Source organism: Thermobia domestica, chromosome 9, assembly GCF_964235325.1.
Source record: "Thermobia domestica chromosome 9, izTheDome1.hap1.1, whole genome shotgun sequence".
NCBI lineage: Eukaryota > Metazoa > Arthropoda > Insecta > Zygentoma > Lepismatidae > Thermobia > Thermobia domestica.
The window spans coordinates 7526023-7549028 of record NC_137462.1 but is presented as its reverse complement, the minus strand read 5'-3'; the positions used below and the strand labels follow the sequence as shown (position 1 = coordinate 7549028).

General features: G+C 31.9%; 1 protein-coding gene across 2 annotated transcripts in view; it reads right to left on the bottom strand.

Moving 5' to 3' along the window:
• The window catches only part of LOC145694375 (matrix metalloproteinase-2-like), a 429459-nt gene that overhangs the window by 178024 nt on the left and 228429 nt on the right, over positions 1–23006 (bottom strand). For both annotated transcript variants that reach the window (XM_081770541.1, XM_081770542.1), the window contains exon 3: positions 19733–19893. In XM_081770541.1, the coding sequence (XP_081626667.1) occupies positions 19733–19893 (161 nt within the window). The remainder of the gene's footprint in view (positions 1–19732; positions 19894–23006) is intronic.

Genomic DNA, 23006 nt, shown 5'->3' with positions numbered 1-23006 from the left:
AGGACTTTTTGTTAATCTTGAACGCAGTTGGTCTTGGTATTCAAGAAACTAATTCTAAAGAAAGAAGGCACCTATAATAAAAGAATGGGATGTCGTAAGCTGTCGTAAGTAAAGGAGAAAAGCAGAAAACAAAAGGATAAGTAGTAGGGATATTCCGATATGTAACCTTCGTGTGAGGTCTTTGTTCATTGGATTGCCGACAAACACCATTGTAATCGTAGCAGATGCTTCTTTTGGAGGTGTCTCGTAATTCCATCATTGTGTCAATTAAGGAAGTAAGAAAATTGTCAATTTAATGTGACATATGGATGTTGCACAATACTTGAACCGTAGGAGGTGAGAAAGACACGTCAAATAAGTTAGTTTCATGTATTTAGAAACATGGGAAACTCTGGATAAAGCATAGCTATATGTTAGGTAAGAATGGTGTAGGAGGGAGGGAGCCCTTTGACGGAATAACGAACGTAACATAGACACCTGGGTGTATGTGTGTGTTCCAGGGTTTTTGGAGGTGGAGGGAGCGAACTGTGTTTTGGACATTGCTTAATGGGAGAGTGTGACTTCTACTGCATGGAAACTGAAAAATATGTGAAAAAAAAGAAAGAAATAGGAATCATTATTCTAATGACAGAGAATTTAAGAATGAGATAGGTACGTGTCGCTTTTTAAAAGTTAATGTATTGCTTCCCCATACGGAAAGACCACACATAAGATGGAGGGGTGAAGTGTGTTTTTTGTTTTGTGAGCAAAGGATCACTTTAAACGGGTGTTTGAGTTCTTACGCATTTTGTTAAGACCTTGCCACATACGTAGAGGGGGAAAAAAAGAGTGAGCGTTCCTACCTGACTTGCAAAGAGGAAAAAAAACTGAATGAATGTGTACGCAAGACAACTTTCACTATTGTGCTTTTGGAAGAAGTTTTGAAGGAAGATTTCTGTAGGTATTTCCGCATAAATGATTTTATCCTTTTAAAAACTAGAGTAATGAATTAATTATTTATGAATATTAATGAAATGATAATGAATATTAATGAGATGCTAAAGAAAAGGATTACAAAGAATGGATTTTACTGTTTTTCGTATATTTAGAGGCATTTTGCGGATATATGTAATATACAGCACTGCGTATTGTACATAAATGTATGAGATAATGTGGAAGGAAATGCGCGCAACTCTAAGAAACATATTTTATGTAATGATATTGTATTTTCAGTAGCTGATATGGGATTTTAGCATAGAATATCATCTTTTGGATACTGTATTGATCTAATGGGGTACGAAGCTTAGATGAATGACAAATTGCATGTATATATGAATAGTTTGTAAGGGGGTACATCTATGTGTAGGTGATATGGGATTTTATCATAGAATATCATCTTTTGGATACTGCAAGGGTCTAATGGAGTACGAAGCTTAGACGAATAAGAAATTGCATGTATATATGAATAGTTTGTAAGGGGGGTACATGTATGTAGCTGATATGTGATTTTATTATAGAATATCATCTTTTGGATACTGCAAGGGTCTAATGGTGTACGAAGCTTAGACGAATGACAAATTGCATGTATTTGTGATTAGTTTGTAAGGGGGGTACATCTATGTGTAGGTGATATTGGATTTTAGCATAGAATATCATCTTTTGGATACTGTAAGGGTCTAATGGAGTACGAAGCTTAGACGAATGACAAATTGCATGTATATATGATTAGTTTGTAAGGGGGGTACATCTATGTGTAGGTGATATGTGATTTTAGCATAGAATATTATGTTTTGGATACTGTAAGGGTCTAATGGTGTACGAAGCTTAAACAAATGACAAATTGCATGTATATATGATTAGTTTGTAAGTGGGTAGATGTATGTATGTATGTATGTATATTGGTTTGATATCGGACAGGAATATATGTATCATATTGTAGACATATTATCTTTCGTTTGCATGTAAGTGTTTCAAGCATGTGTTGTTGGTTGCGTAGTTTTAGGGGCTATACTAGGATGGATGCAAACACCTGAAATGTTTCTATTGTAGCCTTATTTATTGTATTGTAGAGCTGTATATGTTGTTGTGATGATACGCTATGTGAATGCAAACACAAGAACTGATTCCTTATGTATATAGATTACCTTGAATGCCATGTTAGAATGTATATATTGTGATTTTTACATACGTAGATGCTTGCCAAAGATGTTCTAGGGGGTATTTCAAGCACAAAGGATATCACTGTGTTATAACCCATTTACATATAGATATCTTTTCACTACAGTATTCTAATCCTTTACTTACTTCTAAGATGCTTGTTCATCGTATAGTAGACATTATGACAACAATATGGTTTCGAACTTACGATCATTTATTGTAAGAACATAAAATACGTATAAATAACCTTATATGAAGCATAGGTATTGTTCCTTTATCTTATATAGAATACAGATACTTCGTATTATATGAATATTTGTTTGGAGAAATAAAACATATTATTATAAATTGTAACGCTTTATTGTATTTATATACTCTACAATATTCTATTTTGCAATATTGGCATATTGATATACATATATAGATATATTTAAATGAGATATTTACTATACTTAGAATATTTTTAATAACTTATTGACATATTTACATTATATATACGTACAAGTACCAACAGATAGGAAAACTTATGAACATATTTGATGATATTATGACCATGTTATGACATTATAGTACCTTTAGACAGTCTACTATTTACATATACACAGAATACCAATCATTTCACGCACTTAATACTTTGATAACCATATGGCAATGTTCTATAGTCAGTAATACTGTTATGATTTAATCGTCGTCTTTTATTTTGAACTTTTTGATGTGTTTTAGTTTCAGACTTGGATACAATGACAAACCCAGGCTTACGAACAATTCTTCCTGGATTGTGTAACTGTTTTTTGTCAGCTTTATCTTGAACTAGTTGATAAAAATGATCAAAGTTAATTTCTTGTCGTGTACGATGATTTAAAGTAATTCCTCTAATTTTAAATACATAATCTACTTTCCCTGTTTGAACTTCTTTCATCCTATAGGCATAATTTTTTGGCCCTAAGCCTATAAAGGCATCAATTTCCCAGCCATCAGGAACTTCATTAGTTAACTCACCTAAATAGGAACCCAAAGAAAGTGGAGGCTTTTCATTACGTTGCTGCACAAACATAATACTATCAGTGTCGCAGTACAATACACGCTCAGGATGTATAGCTGTTAGTAACTCGTAAAGTTTTAGACGTGCCCAAGAGGTGATGAAGGCTGCAAGGACAACATTGGAAAATTTCCATGGCTTGTTTTTGTTTTCAATGTTTTTATATGATACAATGAGATGGCGCTCTCCAATAGGCAATACAGTTTGTACCTCATATTGTGGTGCCCATAGATAACTTAAAAATTTTTCTGGTGTATCTACAATTACAGATTGAGATAAATCTGTTCTTTGTCCCCATTTTCCATACAAGGAATTGAGAAATATTTTGGAAATATATCTTAGACCAGGATTTGATTCAATGTTATTTTCCGTTAACTGAATGCATTCATGTTCATAATAGTCTGCAATATATTTTTCTTGATCTTGTTTAGTTTTGCACCAGCTAGGAAATCCTGAAGACTCCTGCTTCATTTTTAAGAAGGAATTGACATAATCTTTAAACAGATTATTTTGTGAATCGGATAATTTGAATTCCCAAATCTCGATAATTTGTAGAATTTTGTATCCGAGATTTAAAGCCATATGAAGTTCAGGAGTACAGTATGTACCAGTAAGGACACGCTCGGCATCATTATGGATGCAATTGTTCTCACTTTGTTCCATACACGTACGGCATAACCCAAACAAAAGGCGATCATTACATGTATATGGTAAAATTGGAAAATATAAGTCTTTGGGAGGCAAGATACTACATTTCACTAATCCATGAATACTTTGCACTTGTGGAAAGTCAGGCCCCTTGTATATTATAGGTTTTCCTATAGGCAATGGCTTACGTGCCATCACCCAGGGGTAAAGACTGGTAACATCATAATATGACACAGACTCTTCACTGGTACACTCATATAAGGCATTAAAACATTCTGTACGTCCCCCATGAAAACTATCTTTAGGTACCAGATGGTCGACAAGATCATGACACTGTGTTTGAATAAACTGTTGTAATTTTTTATCATTTTTTACCATATGATCCCATTCACATTCCCACATTTCAATGACATTAAGATTTAATTTTTTAAGAAATGCTATTTTTGTGGTGGTGTTTTCATACCGATCTTGTAGCGATGTACCTTGTTTAGAGGATGAATCTAGCGACACATGTCGTAGTGTAGGATAACAGTTTAAACATCCGTGATAGTAACATCCATGAAATTCGTAAACTGTATTTGTTTTACTTTCAAATCCATCAACCTTATACCTCCCAAATCGTTTTTCCAAGCCATTTCCAGAATGAAGAATTTTATTACCAGTAGTACGTTCTAAGTATCGCAGCCAGTACATTGCCTTCAGACTTTGACGATCACGATGGTCAAACCCATAGGGTGGAATAATTGGAATAATTTCTTTGGGTAAATATAAGGTACGATATGTTAGTATTGCCAAACTAGCAATAGTTGACGCGACGATAAAACATTGGATACCATTTGTTTTGTCTTCAATTAAGTTTGAAAATTTAATGACAGCCTCTGCTAAAATTTTAACATCATTCCGACAATATTCAATCATTTCCTTTTGGAGATTATATTCCTCATTACTTGCAGCACGTTCTTTGTGCCATATAATAAGTTGTTCTCGATCTTCAGTGCTCCTTGAATCAGGATCAAAATATTTTAGATCAGGAATTTTGCCTATATAATTCTGGTTTTCTAATGTATTAAACAAGTACGGAAAATCTCCCTTTCGTAAATTTGCAGAAAGACCTAACGTCTTAGGTAATTTAGATAATTTAACTCCCATATACAGATATGTGTCACGGAAGTAAATCTTTTGTCCTAAACGCATTTCAATAATTTTTTGCCCTGACATTATTACTTCAGGTGTAAAATGATGGTTTATGATCAAAGTTTTAGCACAGAATTGCATATCATAATTACTGCCATTATGGGAAAGCACAATGATTTTTTTAAACATTGGTCGAGTTATTAATACATGATTAACAAATTCTTCAATGTTGTTGAAATCAAACGAACGGAACCCATTTTTATCACCGCATACAAAACATGTATCATCAAGGTTCATGTCCTTACACTTGTAACAAGCATGAATACAATTTACAAAATTTACATGATGTTCTTGTTCTCCCTGTTCATTTTTAGGAAGTAACATTGTTTCTACATCAAAGATAATGTACAAAAAGGTATCTACATGTTGCATCATAGCCGTTTGAACAAAACAAATATGGTCATCACTTACATATGTGTAACATGTTTTACAATAACGTTCACCACATTCATGTTCAGACTTGCGTGAACGCATGTCAATTATAGTACCACAAAGGACACAAATTTTCTTTGTTTCGCATAAACTTTTTCCGCAAACATTTATCGCTTTATGATTAGCAAAACATTCTTCTGAAGAAAACAGTCTATGACAATCAAAGCATTCAACTTTAATATTATTATCATTATTAGAAACATTATGATACTTTTCGCACATTGGACATTTGAAGTTACACTTATGATTTTGTGTATGATGATAACCCTTCAAACAATACTGACAATATTTCCGTTTGTTTAATAGTGTTGTAATGTTGGTAATTAATTCGTAGTGTCCTTCACTGTACAAAATCAAAATTTTCTTTGATGCATGTATTCCAGGATAAATTACATTATAGTTTCGAGTTAATCCGTTCTTTTCGTAAACAACAATTTGATAATGAGGCGCTAGCTTATTTTGAAACTTTTTTACATCATTAATAGTACATCCATCATGGATTTCAATGTCAACTTTAGCACTGACACACAAATCCTTTGCTTGTTTCATCAATCGTTCAGAATGATTTTTCAATTCATATACGTAGTTATAACGATGATCAGCCCTACCCATTCCAAGAATAATACTCTTGGGAAGACAATACACATCCTTTTCTACAGGAATAGTACATTGTTCCAGGTGTGTTACAAGATCAACAAATTTTGATGAACCCCTTGTTCGTCCCCTACCTTTACGTGAATCAACAATATGAATTTTGAAATTTACTTTATCACCTAATAAATAATTTTCATTACTATTTAAAACATTTTCAATTTTACGAAATAGAATGTCAGAGCTTAAATCCGACTTTTGACGCCACGAAATGTATATTGGTTTATTAATGGTAGAAGCAGAACTTTCTATTGTTATACCAACATACATATCATCATCGGCATCATTTAAAACGTGATCCTTTACAAATTTAAATAACAACTGAATATATTTTTCAGGATCATCTATTCCGCTAGTTTGCATACGTTCAATTGTAACTTCCTTTCCTGTAAGTCCAAAATAACTATATTGTTTGATTCTACTATTAACAATACGAAAATATTCATTTGTTTTACCACTCCCATACATGGTAGGCTGTGATACAGTATTAGTATTAGAACTTGGAAAGTTTATAAAATTTTCCATGAAAACGCTAAAATCATTTGTAGTTAAACTATTAGCTTTTCCTTCAGACACAAGTTCCATAAACTTTTCACGTGCTAAATTCTTTATATTATCTTGACGAAAGAAGCCTACATGATATAAATCAATAATATCTTTTGCAGACTTACATTTTTTCAAAACAACATGAGGATCACAACCAAAATGCATAAACAACGCCTGCAATAACTTGGAATAAGCTTCATTGCTTACCCTTGCACCCGTAGCATGACATTGTGTTATCACTTCCCATGTAAATAAAACTTCGTTTGGATTTTCATATCCACGTGCTTGTTGTGCTGACAACATGGTACAGATGACAGACTGTCCTTCCATTGTATGATTAACACACTAAATATGTAATTGCAATTTGAATTATTTTGTCTTATACAGTAAATATTTTATACAATGATGTACACAGAACTTTGATATTTGTTTTCACAGTTTTAAATGTCAAGGTTCGTAAGTAGCCTTTTATGATATGATTTACAATATGTTGACCAAAGATACACTTTTTAAGAATTTTTACACTTACCAGTAAATATAATAATAAAACTTTCCCGAACTTGTTTCAGTTCACAACAAATTTAGTTGTAAGTTTACCGACACTACACTTGAAAGCTTGGCGGGAATTGCACTAACACTTGCCGTTAACTACAATCATAAAACTTCCCGTAACTTTTTTCAGTTTAGTATCGATGCACTACCACTTGTCACTCACTAACTATATTTTAGTTCACCGAAGATATATTTTTAAGTTTATCGGTTAATCCTTTAGCACTTTCCGATAATTGTAATTTACAAAGCACTGTAATAAAATTGATTTAGACTAATTACAGCACTCAAAGTACAAACAGGAAGTGTGTTTACTTTTTATTGATTGCTTATTATCAACACTAATAAATGGAAATTCCAAGAACTCCACACGAAGATTTCCGAAGATTGCCGAAGGTTCCCGAAGTTTTCCGAATATTGCCGAACCTAACCGAAGATGAACATAAGAGTTTATCCACAATTTCTGTACATGTTGGTTAATGTAGCACACGAATAGTTCCGAAAATTGCCGAACTTAACCGAAGATGTACACGTTTAGTAAATGTAAATTGGAAAAGACTTGTAACTTTAAGATATATTTCAAAGTTTATTATTATTAGATGTAACTTTATAACAAAATTGGTATTTTAAAATAAATGATTTAACAACAAAGAGTATACCAATGATTGGTTTTACTTTAACAGTAGTAATTCTATAGTGCGCGGCGCGGCTTGTTGCGCTGGATTTATACTTTCAAAATTTAATCTCGTACCCAAACGCATTTCGTTTTGTAATCTCGTACCCAAAGGCATTTGGTTTGTAATCTCGTACGCAGGTGCTTTAACATATTTTAAATTAGTAATACAGATATTACACAATATGATGTAATTTGTAAATGCACTATTAAAGTTTGCAACACTTGAAATAATTATAACTACTTGTTTGTATGCTTTTCCATTGTGTTATTGGTCTAAAAAATTCCTTTGTTAGTAATGCTAGGAATTTCTTTTGTTTGCTTTGCTACAGGTGTTTAAATTGGTTTAAACTGGTTTAAACTAGTTTATTGTTTTTTGTTATACAATTATTGAGTTCTGCAGGAACTTTGTTGTTAATTTTTTTTATTTGTTTGCTTCATTAGAAGCTCAGAGGAATTACATTTCGAAAATATTAAAATTATCAAAACATAAACTTGAACATAAGAAAGTTATTTTTAACACATCACAAGACGATTAAACTTAAAATTTATTACATGAAACTTTTGATTGTTAAATGGACAAGTAAAATTTAAGTCAGTGTTGCAATTGAATACACAAACTAAAAGTAAAAGAACAAGTTACCAAAAGTAAAGTGTAGAAACATAACTTAAAACACAATGTTGCAATCTAAATTGCAAAAAAAAATTAAAAATACAACTTACAAACAAAATGTACAAACCGAAAATAAAAAGTGCAGAAACAAAATTTTAAAAAACAATGTTGCAATCTAACATACAAAACGGAAAATAAAAAAATATAAAAGCAAAACTTAAAACACAATGTTGCAATTAAAAATGCAAAGCTAAAAAATACAGAACCAAAACTTAAAACAGTGTTGCAATCAAAAATACAAGAGCAAAAGTTTAAAATACAATGTTGGAATCCAAATTGCAAAGAAAAAATTAAAAGTACAAGTTTAAAAATTGAAACATTCAAAGCTAAAAATACAGAATTAAAATACAATGTTGCAATCCAAATTGCAAAAGAATATTAAAAGTACAACTTTAAAACACAATGATACATTTTCAAATTCAAAACAAAATAAAAATTACAAGTGAAGAATTAAAAAATGCAAACTGAAAACTAAAAATGCACAATCAAAATACAATGTTACAATCTAAAATACAAAAGGAAATTAAAAGTACAACATTAAAACACAATGTTACATTACAAATTCAAAACAAAATAAAAATTACAAGTTAAGAAATAAAAATGCAAACTGAAAACTAAAAATGCAGAAGCATAAAATTTTAAAGAACACAATGTTGCAATCTAAAATACAAAAGGAAATTAAAAGTACAACATTAAAACACAATGTTACATTACAAAATCCAAAACAACATTAAATTTACAAGTTAAGAAATAGAATTAGAAACTAAAATAAAAAATACCAAAAGAAAATTCAAAACAATGTTGCAATCCAAATTGCAAAGAAAAAATAAAAAATACAAACATGAAACATACAAACATTACCTAGTAGTATACGGACCTTATTTCCCCAAAATGTGTTGCAAACTCATGTCATTAAAATAATGACGGTAAAAGTACAGATCCGTATACTATACTTATTTCCCCAAAATGTGTTGCAAACTCATGTCATTAAAATAATGACGGTAAAAGTACAGATCCGTATACTACTAGGTAATGTTTGTATGTTTCATGTTTGTATTTTTTATTTTTTCTTTGCAATTTGCATTGCAACATTGTTTTGAATTTTCTTTTGGTATTTTTTATTTTAGTTTCTAATTCTATTTCTTAACTTGTAAATTTAATGTTGTTTTGGATTTTGTAATGTAACATTGTGTTTTAATGTTGTACTTTTAATTTCCTTTTGTATTTTAGATTGCAACATTGTGTTCTTTAAAATTTTATGCTTCTGCATTTTTAGTTTTCAGTTTGCATTTTTATTTCTTAACTTGTAATTTTTATTTTGTTTTGAATTTGTAATGTAACATTGTGTTTTAATGTTGTACTTTTAATTTCCTTTTGTATTTTAGATTGTAACATTGTATTTTGATTGTGCATTTTTAGTTTTCAGTTTGCATTTTTTAATTCTTCACTTGTAATTTTTATTTTGTTTTGAATTTGAAAATGTATCATTGTGTTTTAAAGTTGTACTTTTAATATTCTTTTGCAATTTGGATTGCAACATTGTATTTTAATTCTGTATTTTTAGCTTTGAATGTTTCAATTTTTAAACTTGTACTTTTAATTTTTTCTTTGCAATTTGGATTCCAACATTGTATTTTAAACTTTTGCTCTTGTATTTTTGATTGCAACACTGTTTTAAGTTTTGGTTCTGTATTTTTTAGCTTTGCATTTTTAATTGCAACATTGTGTTTTAAGTTTTGCTTTTATATTTTTTTATTTTCCGTTTTGTATGTTAGATTGCAACATTGTTTTTTAAAATTTTGTTTCTGCACTTTTTATTTTCGGTTTGTACATTTTGTTTGTAAGTTGTATTTTTAATTTTTTTTTGCAATTTAGATTGCAACATTGTGTTTTAAGTTATGTTTCTACACTTTACTTTTGGTAACTTGTTCTTTTACTTTTAGTTTGTGTATTCAATTGCAACACTGACTTAAATTTTACTTGTCCATTTAACAATCAAAAGTTTCATGTAATAAATTTTAAGTTTAATCGTCTTGTGATGTGTTAAAAATAACTTTCTTATGTTCAAGTTTATGTTTTGATAATTTTAATATTTTCGAAATGTAATTCCTCTGAGCTTCTAATGAAGCAAACAAATAAAAAAAATTAACAACAAAGTTCCTGCAGAACTCAATAATTGTATAACAAAAAACAATAAACTAGTTTAAACCAGTTTAAACCAATTTAAACACCTGTAGCAAAGCAAACAAAAGAAATTCCTAGCATTACTAACAAAGGAATTTTTTAGACCAATAACACAATGGAAAAGCATACAAACAAGTAGTTATAATTATTTCAAGTGTTGCAAACTTTAATAGTGCATTTACAAATTACATCATATTGTGTAATATCTGTATTACTAATTTAAAATATGTTAAAGCACCTGCGTACGAGATTACAAACCAAATGCCTTTGGGTACGAGATTACAAAACGAAATGCGTTTGGGTACGAGATTAAATTTTGAAAGTATAAATCCAGCGCAACAAGCCGCGCCGCGCACTATAGAATTACTACTGTTAAAGTAAAACCAATCATTGGTATACTTTTTGTTGTTAAATCATTTATTTTAAAATACCAATTTTGTTATAAAGTTACATCTAATAATAATAAACTTTGAAATATATCTTAAAGTTACAAGTCTTTTCCAATTTACATTTACTAAACGTGTACATCTTCGGTTAAGTTCGGCAATTTTCGGAACTATTCGTGTGCTACATTAACCAACATGTACAGAAATTGTGGATAAACTCTTATGTTCATCTTCGGTTAGGTTCGGCAATATTCGGAAAACTTCGGGAACCTTCGGCAATCTTCGGAAATCTTCGTGTGGAGTTCTTGGAATTTCCATTTATTAGTGTTGATAATAAGCAATCAATAAAAAGTAAACACACTTCCTGTTTGTACTTTGAGTGCTGTAATTAGTCTAAATCAATTTTATTACAGTGCTTTGTAAATTACAATTATCGGAAAGTGCTAAAGGATTAACCGATAAACTTAAAAATATATCTTCGGTGAACTAAAATATAGTTAGTGAGTGACAAGTGGTAGTGCATCGATACTAAACTGAAAAAAGTTACGGGAAGTTTTATGATTGTAGTTAACGGCAAGTGTTAGTGCAATTCCCGCCAAGCTTTCAAGTGTAGTGTCGGTAAACTTACAACTAAATTTGTTGTGAACTGAAACAAGTTCGGGAAAGTTTTATTATTATATTTACTGGTAAGTGTAAAAATTCTTAAAAAGTGTATCTTTGGTCAACATATTGTAAATCATATCATAAAAGGCTACTTACGAACCTTGACATTTAAAACTGTGAAAACAAATATCAAAGTTCTGTGTACATCATTGTATAAAATATTTACTGTATAAGACAAAATAATTCAAATTGCAATTACATATTTAGTGTGTTAATCATACAATGGAAGGACAGTCTGTCATCTGTACCATGTTGTCAGCACAACAAGCACGTGGATATGAAAATCCAAACGAAGTTTTATTTACATGGGAAGTGATAACACAATGTCATGCTACGGGTGCAAGGGTAAGCAATGAAGCTTATTCCAAGTTATTGCAGGCGTTGTTTATGCATTTTGGTTGTGATCCTCATGTTGTTTTGAAAAAATGTAAGTCTGCAAAAGATATTATTGATTTATATCATGTAGGCTTCTTTCGTCAAGATAATATAAAGAATTTAGCACGTGAAAAGTTTATGGAACTTGTGTCTGAAGGAAAAGCTAATAGTTTAACTACAAATGATTTTAGCGTTTTCATGGAAAATTTTATAAACTTTCCAAGTTCTAATACTAATACTGTATCACAGCCTACCATGTATGGGAGTGGTAAAACAAATGAATATTTTCGTATTGTTAATAGTAGAATCAAACAATATAGTTATTTTGGACTTACAGGAAAGGAAGTTACAATTGAACGTATGCAAACTAGCGGAATAGATGATCCTGAAAAATATATTCAGTTGTTATTTAAATTTGTAAAGGATCACGTTTTAAATGATGCCGATGATGATATGTATGTTGGTATAACAATAGAAAGTTCTGCTTCTACCATTAATAAACCAATATACATTTCGTGGCGTCAAAAGTCGGATTTAAGCTCTGACATTCTATTTCGTAAAATTGAAAATGTTTTAAATAGTAATGAAAATTATTTATTAGGTGATAAAGTAAATTTCAAAATTCATATTGTTGATTCACGTAAAGGTAGGGGACGAACAAGGGGTTCATCAAAATTTGTTGATCTTGTAACACACCTGGAACAATGTACTATTCCTGTAGAAAAGGATGTGTATTGTCTTCCCAAGAGTATTATTCTTGGAATGGGTAGGGCTGATCATCGTTATAACTACGTATATGAATTGAAAAATCATTCTGAACGATTGATGAAACAAGCAAAGGATTTGTGTGTCAGTGCTAAAGTTGACATTGAAATCCATGATGGATGTACTATTAATGATGTAAAAAAGTTTCAAAATAAGCTAGCGCCTCATTATCAAATTGTTGTTTACGAAAAGAACGGATTAACTCGAAACTATAATGTAATTTATCCTGGAATACATGCATCAAAGAAAATTTTGATTTTGTACAGTGAAGGACACTACGAATTAATTACCAACATTACAACACTATTAAACAAACGGAAATATTGTCAGTATTGTTTGAAGGGTTATCATCATACACAAAATCATAAGTGTAACTTCAAATGTCCAATGTGCGAAAAGTATCATAATGTTTCTAATAATGATAATAATATTAAAGTTGAATGCTTTGATTGTCATAGACTGTTTTCTTCAGAAGAATGTTTTGCTAATCATAAAGCGATAAATGTTTGCGGAAAAAGTTTATGCGAAACAAAGAAAATTTGTGTCCTTTGTGGTACTATAATTGACATGCGTTCACGCAAGTCTGAACATGAATGTGGTGAACGTTATTGTAAAACATGTTACACATATGTAAGTGATGACCATATTTGTTTTGTTCAAACGGCTATGATGCAACATGTAGATACCTTTTTGTACATTATCTTTGATGTAGAAACAATGTTACTTCCTAAAAATGAACAGGGAGAACAAGAACATCATGTAAATTTTGTAAATTGTATTCATGCTTGTTACAAGTGTAAGGACATGAACCTTGATGATACATGTTTTGTATGCGGTGATAAAAATGGGTTCCGTTCGTTTGATTTCAACAACATTGAAGAATTTGTTAATCATGTATTAATAACTCGACCAATGTTTAAAAAAATCATTGTGCTTTCCCATAATGGCAGTAATTATGATATGCAATTCTGTGCTAAAACTTTGATCATAAACCATCATTTTACACCTGAAGTAATAATGTCAGGGCAAAAAATTATTGAAATGCGTTTAGGACAAAAGATTTACTTCCGTGACACATATCTGTATATGGGAGTTAAATTATCTAAATTACCTAAGACGTTAGGTCTTTCTGCAAATTTACGAAAGGGAGATTTTCCGTACTTGTTTAATACATTAGAAAACCAGAATTATATAGGCAAAATTCCTGATCTAAAATATTTTGATCCTGATTCAAGGAGCACTGAAGATCGAGAACAACTTATTATATGGCACAAAGAACGTGCTGCAAGTAATGAGGAATATAATCTCCAAAAGGAAATGATTGAATATTGTCGGAATGATGTTAAAATTTTAGCAGAGGCTGTCATTAAATTTTCAAACTTAATTGAAGACAAAACAAATGGTATCCAATGTTTTATCGTCGCGTCAACTATTGCTAGTTTGGCAATACTAACATATCGTACCTTATATTTACCCAAAGAAATTATTCCAATTATTCCACCCTATGGGTTTGACCATCGTGATCGTCAAAGTCTGAAGGCAATGTACTGGCTGCGATACTTAGAACGTACTACTGGTAATAAAATTCTTCATTCTGGAAATGGCTTGGAAAAACGATTTGGGAGGTATAAGGTTGATGGATTTGAAAGTAAAACAAATACAGTTTACGAATTTCATGGATGTTACTATCACGGATGTTTAAACTGTTATCCTACACTACGACATGTGTCGCTAGATTCATCCTCTAAACAAGGTACATCGCTACAAGATCGGTATGAAAACACCACCACAAAAATAGCATTTCTTAAAAAATTAAATCTTAATGTCATTGAAATGTGGGAATGTGAATGGGATCATATGGTAAAAAATGATAAAAAATTACAACAGTTTATTCAAACACAGTGTCATGATCTTGTCGACCATCTGGTACCTAAAGATAGTTTTCATGGGGGACGTACAGAATGTTTTAATGCCTTATATGAGTGTACCAGTGAAGAGTCTGTGTCATATTATGATGTTACCAGTCTTTACCCCTGGGTGATGGCACGTAAGCCATTGCCTATAGGAAAACCTATAATATACAAGGGGCCTGACTTTCCACAAGTGCAAAGTATTCATGGATTAGTGAAATGTAGTATCTTGCCTCCCAAAGACTTATATTTTCCAATTTTACCATATACATGTAATGATCGCCTTTTGTTTGGGTTATGCCGTACGTGTATGGAACAAAGTGAGAACAATTGCATCCATAATGATGCCGAGCGTGTCCTTACTGGTACATACTGTACTCCTGAACTTCATATGGCTTTAAATCTCGGATACAAAATTCTACAAATTATCGAGATTTGGGAATTCAAATTATCCGATTCACAAAATAATCTGTTTAAAGATTATGTCAATTCCTTCTTAAAAATGAAGCAGGAGTCTTCAGGATTTCCTAGCTGGTGCAAAACTAAACAAGATCAAGAAAAATATATTGCAGACTATTATGAACATGAATGCATTCAGTTAACGGAAAATAACATTGAATCAAATCCTGGTCTAAGATATATTTCCAAAATATTTCTCAATTCCTTGTATGGAAAATGGGGACAAAGAACAGATTTATCTCAATCTGTAATTGTAGATACACCAGAAAAATTTTTAAGTTATCTATGGGCACCACAATATGAGGTACAAACTGTATTGCCTATTGGAGAGCGCCATCTCATTGTATCATATAAAAACATTGAAAACAAAAACAAGCCATGGAAATTTTCCAATGTTGTCCTTGCAGCCTTCATCACCTCTTGGGCACGTCTAAAACTTTACGAGTTACTAACAGCTATACATCCTGAGCGTGTATTGTACTGCGACACTGATAGTATTATGTTTGTGCAGCAACGTAATGAAAAGCCTCCACTTTCTTTGGGTTCCTATTTAGGTGAGTTAACTAATGAAGTTCCTGATGGCTGGGAAATTGATGCCTTTATAGGCTTAGGGCCAAAAAATTATGCCTATAGGATGAAAGAAGTTCAAACAGGGAAAGTAGATTATGTATTTAAAATTAGAGGAATTACTTTAAATCATCGTACACGACAAGAAATTAACTTTGATCATTTTTATCAACTAGTTCAAGATAAAGCTGACAAAAAACAGTTACACAATCCAGGAAGAATTGTTCGTAAGCCTGGGTTTGTCATTGTATCCAAGTCTGAAACTAAAACACATCAAAAAGTTCAAAATAAAAGACGACGATTAAATCATAACAGTATTACTGACTATAGAACATTGCCATATGGTTATCAAAGTATTAAGTGCGTGAAATGATTGGTATTCTGTGTATATGTAAATAGTAGACTGTCTAAAGGTACTATAATGTCATAACATGGTCATAATATCATCAAATATGTTCATAAGTTTTCCTATCTGTTGGTACTTGTACGTATATATAATGTAAATATGTCAATAAGTTATTAAAAATATTCTAAGTATAGTAAATATCTCATTTAAATATATCTATATATGTATATCAATATGCCAATATTGCAAAATAGAATATTGTAGAGTATATAAATACAATAAAGCGTTACAATTTATAATAATATGTTTTATTTCTCCAAACAAATATTCATATAATACGAAGTATCTGTATTCTATATAAGATAAAGGAACAATACCTATGCTTCATATAAGGTTATTTATACGTATTTTATGTTCTTACAATAAATGATCGTAAGTTCGAAACCATATTGTTGTCATAATGTCTACTATACGATGAACAAGCATCTTAGAAGTAAGTAAAGGATTAGAATACTGTAGTGAAAAGATATCTATATGTAAATGGGTTATAACACAGTGATATCCTTTGTGCTTGAAATACCCCCTAGAACATCTTTGGCAAGCATCTACGTATGTAAAAATCACAATATATACATTCTAACATGGTATTCAAGGTAATCTATATACATAAGGAATCAGTTCTTGTGTTTGCATTCACATAGCGTATCATCACAACAACATATACAGCTCTACAATACAATAAATAAGGCTACAATAGAAACATTTCAGGTGTTTGCATCCATCCTAGTATAGCCCCTAAAACTACGCAACCAACAACACATGCTTGAAACACTTACATGCAAACGAAAGATAATATGTCTACAATATGATACATATATTCCTGTCCGATATCAAACCAATATACATACATACATACATACATCTACCCACTTACAAACTAATCATATATACATGCAATTTGTCATTTGTTTAAGCTTCGTACACCATTAGACCCTTACAGTATCCAAAACATAATATTCTATGCTAAAATCACATATCACCTACACATAGATGTACCCCCCTTACAAACTAATCATATATACATGCAATTTGTCATTCGTCTAAGCTTCGTACTCCATTAGACCCTTACAGTATCCAAAAGATGATATTCTATGCTAAAATCCAATATCACCTACACATAGATGTACCCCCCTTACAAACTAATCACAAATACATGCAATTTGTCATTCGTCTAAGCTTCGTACACCATTAGACCCTTGCAGTATCCAAAAGATGATATTCTATAATAAAATCACATATCAGCTACATACATGTACCCCCCTTACAAACTATTCATATATACATGCAATTTCTTATTCGTCTAAGCTTCGTACTCCATTAGACCCTTGCAGTATCCAAAAGATGATATTCTATGATAAAATCCCATATCACCTACACATAGATGTACCCCCTTACAAACTATTCATATATACATGCAATTTGTCATTCATCTAAGCTTCGTACCCCATTAGATCAATACAGTATCCAAAAGATGATATTCTATGCTAAAATCCCATATCAGCTACTGAAAATACAATATCATTACATAAAATATGTTTCTTAGAGTTGCGCGCATTTCCTTCCACATTATCTCATACATTTATGTACAATACGCAGTGCTGTATATTACATATATCCGCAAAATGCCTCTAAATATACGAAAAACAGTAAAATCCATTCTTTGTAATCCTTTTCTTTAGCATCTCATTAATATTCATTATCATTTCATTAATATTCATAAATAATTAATTCATTACTCTAGTTTTTAAAAGGATAAAATCATTTATGCGGAAATACCTACAGAAATCTTCCTTCAAAACTTCTTCCAAAAGCACAATAGTGAAAGTTGTCTTGCGTACACATTCATTCAGTTTTTTTTCCTCTTTGCAAGTCAGGTAGGAACGCTCACTCTTTTTTTCCCCCTCTACGTATGTGGCAAGGTCTTAACAAAATGCGTAAGAACTCAAACACCCGTTTAAAGTGATCCTTTGCTCACAAAACAAAAAACACACTTCACCCCTCCATCTTATGTGTGGTCTTTCCGTATGGGGAAGCAATACATTAACTTTTAAAAAGCGACACGTACCTATCTCATTCTTAAATTCTCTGTCATTAGAATAATGATTCCTATTTCTTTCTTTTTTTTCACATATTTTTCAGTTTCCATGCAGTAGAAGTCACACTCTCCCATTAAGCAATGTCCAAAACACAGTTCGCTCCCTCCACCTCCAAAAACCCTGGAACACACACATACACCCAGGTGTCTATGTTACGTTCGTTATTCCGTCAAAGGGCTCCCTCCCTCCTACACCATTCTTACCTAACATATAGCTATGCTTTATCCAGAGTTTCCCATGTTTCTAAATACATGAAACTAACTTATTTGACGTGTCTTTCTCACCTCCTACGGTTCAAGTATTGTGCAACATCCATATGTCACATTAAATTGACAATTTTCTTACTTCCTTAATTGACACAATGATGGAATTACGAGACACCTCCAAAAGAAGCATCTGCTACGATTACAATGGTGTTTGTCGGCAATCCAATGAACAAAGACCTCACACGAAGGTTACATATCGGAATATCCCTACTACTTATCCTTTTGTTTTCTGCTTTTCTCCTTTACTTACGACAGCTTACGACATCCCATTCTTTTATTATAGGTGCCTTCTTTCTTTAGAATTAGTTTCTTGAATACCAAGACCAACTGCGTTCAAGATTAACAAAAAGTCCTGCGTGGACATGTTTTGAAGCTTCTTCAGTTATTTCTGGGCACTTGAGGGATGAATAAGGAAGGAAGAAACACGTTTCTTAAAGGATTGGGGAAAAACAGTAAGTAATCAGCATAAATTGTATAAATTAATATAAAATTGTATTAAAATATATGATAAAACACTCAAGAGGAAATTTGCATCCATTTTCGTGAGAAATTTACACTGTTGTTCAATTTTTTGTGAGAATGAAGGAAATTTGTACTAGTTTTCGTGAGAATTTTGCACTGTTGACCACTCGTTGTGAGAATGAATGAAATTTGTATCAATTCTCGTGAGAAATTTGCACTTTTCTCCAATTCTCGTGAAAATAAGGGAAATTTGTATCAATTTTCGTAAGAAATAAGGCGAAATTATACCAATTCTCGTGAGAAATCTGCACTTTTCTCCAATGTTCGTGAGAAAAGGGCACTATTCTACTGTCATTTGATTCATTGAACAATGTCTGCTTAAATGTGTGTAGATGATGTCTGGTTTCAATGGTCAGTTGTGAAATGTGCTATAGATCCAGTGAGTTATTGGCGCTGTGTTGTGGTTTTTAAAATTCGAATCCTTGTAAACTCCTCCCAAAACACTAATTTTGCTGCGCAAATGGTTCAAGGAGTCAAATTTCATAAGAGAATCTGTAATATTAGAAATCTGGTCATTCTGAAACAATGCTACAAATTTAATACAAGGAAAACTACATTGATTAATATATTTAGAGAACAATGAATGACTTACCTCCATGTTAGGTTTGTGGTATGCCATTTCTGCCCCTGTAGCGTGTACCTTTTGCTCCTGTATTCATTGGTGGCAATATCTGGGAGCCCACAACGAGGCCTTCGGAGAAGATCCCTGGTTTTGGAGTCCAAGACACCCGTTGGACGGAGGTTGGCAAACGACTGCAACGAAATTACAGCCATCATTCGCCTCATAGTGAATGAGAGAGAAAGAACATTTCTTAAACATAACACCACACAGTATTTCGTGATTACACGATTTTTTTAAACTCAAACTTATTGTCATGAAATCAATCTAGACTGGACTAACTAACAGCGATAACACAATAAAATAATGGGAAAGGATGTGGAATGAAATCGACCAGGGTGTTATTGCAGGATGCCATTTTCGAAGTGGGACTGAAGAAATATCCTTAAAGTTTCAGTCAGGGGAACAGTGGTTCAATGATAGAGTGCTTACCTCTGGTACGTGGAGTTCTTGGTTCGATCCTGACCAAATTAATTTGTAGTGTACAACATGATGTCCACGGGTTTACTCGAGATATTCCACTTTCCTTCAACATTCTCATTCTATCAATTATTTCATCATTATTCACTTACTTTAACCACCATCTCCCTTAGCCTAACTGTACGTTAAACTAAAATATTTGATTTCACTTCATTTTTAAAACTGCAGTCGGCTTCGAGCTTCGATCATCGGCTTCGAATCATGGACCCCTCAACTGCAAAACGAGAACGCTCACCCCATTTTTTTCTCTTTTAAATTTGTTCCAAATGGGACATTTGGGGTGTTGAGTGCACAAGGTATTTAGTTTTACTTTTAGTCATTTTTTGCCATATTCATCTATAAGATCTCTATCTGAAGCTTAAGAGTCCCTATCACTGCGAAATTAAAATACCGCTAATTTTACAGTAATTATGTGATATCACAAAATAGATAGAAGATATATCGAAAAGTGGATCAAGACCTCCCTAGACGATATTATTTTGCATGGTGTACCGTTATCACGAGTCACCTAGTAGCTTTCCGTTTGCAGTTATTTAGAAACGCGAAAATAAATGCCGATTTTCTAAATGGCTGGAAATCGAAAGCAGATAAATGAGTCGTGATAACGGTATCTCACGCAAAATAACATTGTCTAGGGATGTCTTGTTCCACTTCTCGATTATCTTTTATCTATTTGAAGATATCGTATAATTACTGTAAAATTAGCGGTACTTAAATTTCGCAGTGATGAGGCTTCTTAAAAGATTCATGTTCAGATATTGTAAATAATTCTCACAATAGTGTTTTAACTTTTCCGTGTAGTTAAGCGTAACGTAGAATCGTTATGTATCTTTTCTTAACAGCTTGATTCCCTTATCCATTCCATTCCATCTATCTCCACGACTTGATTCCATTTATCTCTTATAGTGTTCTAAGTAACCACAGCTATTTTTCTATTTATTGAATACTAGAACAGGGACATGAACACAAAATTCGGAAACAGTTAAAAATCGGCCAAACACTTCATAGGGTCTCCAATGCCCAATCGGTCATCAGCCTAGACCATGGTTTCTCAACCTGGGGGTCGCGAGAGGGTTTCAAAGAAGTCGCGAAAATAAGCGGAAGATAAAAATGTAATTAGAATCTAATACCGCAAATATTTTAAAATATTATTTTGACTTTTGTTCTGTTAGGCATATTTTTATTTTTATACTTACTGTTAACAACAAAAAATAGGTCTACTAAACATTTTCAACAGGCGCAGAGTTGTTTAAAAATCAGTTTAAATGAAAGAGGTACGATATGGAACTAATGAGAACTGCATATTGAAATACCAGAAAAACACAATTGAAGGGTAAGGGGAAAAAACAGGGAATGTCCATGTATGTGCTTTTTCTGGTGCTTTGTTCTATCTGTTGGTGACTCTTGGTACTATTTGACTGTATATGCCATGTATACGTAGATGTAAAAATGTCCATGTAAAAATGAGCAAAAGATGTAACTAACCCTATTCTTCTTACGCGGTTTTCTATATTAAATCGCAGTTTTCTCGAAAATGCAGTTTTGTGACATTCCTTCTTTTTTCCCCTTATCCTTCAATTTTAACAAAACCTGCAAATACAATTAAAATTGAAAGCTAATGAGTTACCTGAGCATGGTGTGATTTCACAAGTGTGGTAATGTCCGGTTCAATCTTCGTGACGCACATTATCAAGTAATTCAAAATACTCATTAACTTTCTTAAAAACTGTCAAGCTTTAAAATCAAAATTAAAAATTACTTTATTTTTTTAACATATAACCCAAAATTAAGTGAGTTATGAATTTTTAAAATTTTCAAATGGCCTCCATTATGAAACAGTATGACAAATCGGATTCGGCATTTGTAATATGAATGAACTTATCAAATTTGGTTTTAATCCATTCGCTTTTAGGGAAGTTACTGTATGTACCATATACAAGAAATGGATTCTACTATTATAGAAATAGATGGATATAGTGAAATTTCCGCAATAGGCGTATTAAAAATCCCACACGAGCTTATTACAAACCAGAAATTATAAGAAGGTCGCTGGAGAGGGGATGTGATAAAATGGGGGTGGTGATAGGAATTAAGTTAAAACACTGGCCTAGATCACTCCATTACACAGTATAAGTACCATCAGCTAAACTGAGTATGACGATTTTTTTGTTAACACGCTGTCTTTAATTCTTTCTTCTTCTTCTTTTAAATTTTTTACAGATTTGGACGTATTTTTTGTTGTATTTGGGTTCCAACTTTATTATTATTATTATTATTATTATTATTATTATTATTATTATTATTATTATTATTTTATTATTATTATTTCAAAGTGTGCTATGCATAACAGTCGGAAGTCTTATAGAATGGCGTTGTCCCTCTGTCGACAGGTATTAGAGAAAAAACAGTTACAGATATACAGGGTGGCCCAAAAGTAGGTATACAGACCTACATACATCGATCATGTATGGCATTTTAATTTATTAAGATAATGAATTTATTTACTTTGGTTTGTTCCGAGCTTAAGATATAAGTAAAAATAAATTAAGAAAAGATAAGGAAGAAACTAAGTCAATACCTGTATGGATAACAATACGTAAATTATATAAAATGTCATGACCAATCAGTACAGGACTGTATACCTACTTTTGGGCCACCCTGTAGAGAAGGGGCCTTTTGCAATAAATTCAGTGTCCAAGAATATCTTTCCATCTCCTCCATTAATCCTCTATTTAAACCAGGAGTGGTTGAAATTAACAATTTCCGG